This window comes from Wolffia australiana, chromosome 5 (genome assembly GCF_029677425.1).
Source record: "Wolffia australiana isolate 7733 chromosome 5, ASM2967742v1".
NCBI classification, from domain to species: domain Eukaryota; kingdom Viridiplantae; phylum Streptophyta; class Magnoliopsida; order Alismatales; family Araceae; genus Wolffia; species Wolffia australiana.
Window position 1 is genome coordinate 19,125,984 of NC_135839.1, and position 4,515 is coordinate 19,130,498.

The 4,515-nt window shown below is 45.6% G+C and overlaps 1 protein-coding gene across 1 annotated transcript; it reads right to left on the reverse strand.

Moving 5' to 3' along the window:
* Positions 1-618: 618 nt before the first annotated feature.
* Positions 619-2,397, reverse strand: LOC144703717 (GDSL esterase/lipase APG-like). Its single transcript, XM_078575954.1, has 5 exons — positions 2,129-2,397; positions 1,915-2,045; positions 1,473-1,703; positions 1,084-1,339; positions 619-934 (listed from the first exon to the last, which is right to left on the reverse strand). The coding sequence occupies exons 1-5, from the start codon at positions 2,355-2,357 to the stop codon at positions 741-743; spliced, it is 1,041 nt and encodes a 346-aa protein (XP_078432080.1). The 5' UTR covers positions 2,358-2,397; the 3' UTR covers positions 619-740.
* Positions 2,398-4,515: the final 2,118 nt, after the last annotated feature.

A 4,515-nucleotide genomic window follows, 5' to 3' on the forward strand; every position in this document is an offset into this window, starting at 1 on the left:
TCTCCCGTTCTCTCTCCCCCCCACCCCCTCTCTCCCTCTCTCTTTCTCTTCCTCCCCCTCTCTCTCCCTCTCCCTCCTCTCTCTCTCTCTCTCTCCCTCAACCTCCTCCTCCCTCTCCCTCTCCCTCTCCTCTCTCTTCCTCTCCTCTCTCTCTCCCCTCTCGCTCCTCTCTACGCTCTCTCCTCTCTCTCCCCCTCTCCCTCCCTCCCTCCCTCCTCCCTCTCTCTCTCCCTCCTTCCCTTTCCCTCTCTCTCTCTCTATCTCTCTATCTATCTATCTATCTTTCTATCTATTTATCTATCTATCTTTCTTTCTATCTATCTATCTCTCTCTCTATCTCGATTTGTACAAAGTGTGTTCTCATGACATTGATCAGGGGGATGTGAAGAGGTTTTACGACAAAGTGTCAGCTATTCTCCTTGCATTAATTCGTTGATCATGAAATTCTATTTCATAAAATTTAAAGGAGGGGTATTTTCAAATCAGCAGATATCCAGTGCGTGCGTTGGATGTTTACTTCTACATTGAAAATATCTAGAAAAAATACTAGATGGAAGGTGACCAAATGAAGCCGGCCATGAACCAGGAGTATCTTCACCAGCCAACCGCTCCAAGGCATCCAAAACGACACATTCATTTATCTAATAGTAGGATTATTCATAACACTGTATCCGGCGACTGCACACATAGAACGAGCTATTTCCAACACGTTCAAGAGGGTCTAGACAACCCACAGAAGTTCAAAATATAAGGTCAATTCCATCACTCGTGAGGGAGCCCGATAGAGCCATGGCCGCTGCTTCTGTCGGGTGGGCGCTGTCAAAGAACACGTAGCCACTAGCGTTACGGCACGTTCCCAGCGACTTCGGGTTGCAGAGCACCGACGTCTCCACCGTTCCTGTTCCGCAGCACCCTTTTCTTGACTCGAAGAATCCTACCACATTTACCAATCATGATTATATTGCGCCAAATCCGTTCTAATTATACGTTTCTAAACAAACTCCTCTTAAATTTTTGCGAATTTTTAATTGATGGGCTCCTTGTAAAGATGATATATGACGTTGTTTGTATAGAGGAGATTACCGAAATCAGAGGGTCTCTCGATGAGGTCGAGAGTGGACTGGTAGATGTCGAAAACTACGAGCTTGAGGTTGGGGAGGCTTTTGCTCAGCGAGCTCGCTGCCGCTTTGAGTCTCTTGTTGAAGTTCTGAGCGTCGACGTTGAACCTTTCGACGCAGTCGTTGCTGCCACCGCCGAATAGAGTGATGACGGCGGGGACGCAGCCAATTGGTGGCAGCGCCGTCACGCCAATCCTGCGTGCCCCCAGCCCGTGTAAATCCTGCCCATATCACGCCCACAAGTTAGTATTTTCTGTTTATTGCAGAGAGTACAAGAGCGGAGAAGAAGTAATAGTAACAACGATGGTTGCCATGAGAACAGGGAGTTTTGGCGTAGGAGAAGAACGAACTCACCCTGATGAATTTGGAGAAGATGCCGATGATGAAGGAGGAGAACTCGTCGTGGGTGTAAACCTTGTTTAGAAGGGGATTTACGTAGTAGTTCTGCGCAAAGTCTGTGCTTCCCGTGCTGACGAGGTACAGAGCTTCGGAGATAATGGTGGACGTGTTCTCGCGTGCCACTCGCTCCAGCCTCGACTGGTACTCCTTGTAGTACTCCAGCTGCTGGGACAACGGAATCGCGTTCTGCACATATTAACAAACCAAAGCGTTGTTAAGATAGTTTACGTCGTCAACGTATTCTTTCAGGTTAAATCCGACCATGACGCGATATTCATCAAAGCCGAGTAACTCGCTAGGCCGGTTTATCAAGCTTCCATTTCGTCGGCGAGTCACGTCGAACATATGAGATAACGTCAGCGCTTAAGTTTAAAGTGACAAAAAGGATAAAACTTACTTGGGTCAAGGCTGTCGCGTCGTAGTATCCGGAGCCTGCAGAACCGAAGCCAGCTCCAGTGAGAAGGTTCTTCCCCGAACACTCTGGGCTGAGATACGCCCTCGGGTACTCGTCGAAACCCAGCATATCAGCTGCATTTTATTCAAACAAAGTTTTTCAATAGGCGAAGAGCGAGGTGCATTTCCAGGAAGAGAACCCTCTGCGATAACCTCACCGATCAAGTCCGTGGAGATCTTGCCATTGGAGAATCGCCCGGTGGGGGTCTTCGTCACGAAGTCCCTTCCGTAGGGCAGAAAATCAGACCTGAAGAGCGTGGGAAGATAGTTGTTGTTGCCCACGTCCACAGACGAGTCGCCAAAGGAAATGAGCGTCGTTGGTAGCTGGGCATTTCCTCCGTTGAACCCCAGAACGAGCAACGCAACGAAAAGAGTGTAGTAAGCCATGCTATTCTTCTCAACAGATTTGTCAACTTGTTCGAGTTCTTGGCTCCCGAGCTGGGACTTATAAGCACGTAACCCGTCTGCAACTTGTAAATTGCTTTGGGGTTTGTTGATGAGTATTCAATGCTCTCGCTAGCGTCCTTGGCGTTGGACTTGACTGCAACTTCTCCCTTCTTAACTGCGTTCAACTACTTGGGAGGCGCACTAGTACGCGGAGGTTAGGGCGATGGCTCTAAGGAGTTAGTTGGAAAGAAGAGAACTAGCTTTGGCCTTCGTTAAAGCACCGTTATTTCCATATTTTCTCCGTGTGAATCAATCAAACAGCGCGTCAGGTCAACGCCTTAGATCTTGTCAAAACCCTCTGAACTTGGACTCAATAGAAGGAAGCTTGGGTATGAATTTGGGGAATCTTAAGCCTCTTACTTGCTGGATTGACCTGGATGGGATAAAATTCTTCCGGGACCAGTTCAGAGCTTATCCTGGCAATGCGCCAGAGTATTTCACCTTGGTGCAAGTACAAGAAACCCGGAGACAGACTGGTTGAGATCTATGTTCTGACAGGTCCAGAATTCACTGCATCATTCTTAGTTCGATCGGTAAACAGTCAAAGAGAAGATCATGCAGAAGGTGAACTCATGCTTCGGTCAATCTGAATGTCGCCCGAAGTCAGTATAGCAGTAACCAAACCATTAATGTAACGCCAGCGCACACTTAAATGGAAACCCTAGTGATGGAAAGTTACTTCGATGTTCGGGAATAGCAAAACTGGAGATATCCTGGTTATCTGATGCCCATGAAAATATTGAATTACATCAGAACGCTCGTTCTCTCTTTTTCTTCTTGTTTTTCCTCCCGTTATCATCGTGCCCAATTTCCCATTAATTAGCTAATGGGCGCGTTCGATTGGGACGTTATATGAACCTTGACAATATGATTTTTCAGTTCCATCGCAGTCCGCACAGTCTGTCTTTGTACATGGGTTATATTCTAGGCCTGAGATAATCCAAGTGGTTTTTGTAGAATAGGAACTGTCGTTGAATGAACAAATTTCGGGAAAACGATTGATACAAACGTCCGATGTGACTTGGTCGATGTTGGCTTATATGCTTTGATGATCATCGCCAATAAATGTCGATCTATGGCATATCAGAAAGGGAAAGCATGCAGGGAGATTCACAGATGGAGACAGAGCGATAGATGGCTCAAATAAAACCGAAGGGAATTAAATTAAAGGGCTCAAACTTATCTGTCGCTGTTAATGGTATTTGATAATTGCTCGTGGAAATATCTTCATCCAAATGGGTTTCTTTTTTTTCGGCCAATGCGGGTGGAATTATTTTTTGTTTTTTAATGAGCCTCAATAGGATGTATTTTATCTTTTACTAATTTCAGAGAGAGATAGAGATGATATGAGTTATTGATTTTTATCGTGATGATATGAGTTATTGATCTTTTACTAATTTCAATTGCTTTTAGAGGGTACCGTGATGGGTTGGTTACCTGGAAAGTTGGCGGCCGATCACGAGGCGTCCAAGGCTTGACAACGACGGGAGTGTGGGGTTAAGTATCTTGGACTTGTCGATAGAACTACCACGACGGCCATTTGAGGACATCAAATTGATGACACAACAGTGGGTTGCGCCTTAATGAAGGCGATACTTTGGCGAACATTGTTCAATTTAACTCTGGTAATCAAGACAAAAAACGTAATCGCCTTCATGAAATGCCTAGGATTCGTAGTTTTACTGAATAATTTTTTTTTTGTAATCGAGGGGGGAAGAAGGGTCCGTCAGAGATCCGGAAGAGCTCAGCAGTGGAAATTGGAATAGATGCCATTCCTTAGTTTTCTCTATACAATCATTTATACATGGTGCTTTACAGTGCTCAGATTTTCAAATTAGATCATCGGATCATCATTCTGTCTTTGACACGGCCCGCCAAAGAAAGTTTGGAGCGCAAGTGGAAGAATCTATAGTTTTGCAGAGCTTTCCTCAAGACGTTGGCTAGTTTCTGAGTTTCGATGTACTTGAAGTTATCCGGATTCTAGGACTTCCTCAATAGTATCTGAAGTGATATCCGGCATTGTCCCCGACCACATCCAATACCCGATAAAATTGGGATGGAACCAGATGCAAATATCGGTCATTGGTCCATGTAACAA

What these genes read in the sequence shown, in the direction of transcription:
- LOC144703717 (XM_078575954.1), bottom strand. Translation starts at nt 2,357, where the DNA reads ATGGCTTACTACACTCTTTTCGTTGCGTTGCTCGTTCTGGGGTTCAAC. An exon ending in GATCTCCACGGACTTGATCG is followed by an intron (nt 2,046 to 2,128) that starts GTGAGGTTATCG and finishes AATAAAATGCAG; the next exon opens with CTGATATGCTGGGTTTCGAC. An exon ending in ACGCGACAGCCTTGACCCAA is followed by an intron (nt 1,704 to 1,914) that starts GTAAGTTTTATC and finishes TAATATGTGCAG; the next exon opens with AACGCGATTCCGTTGTCCCA.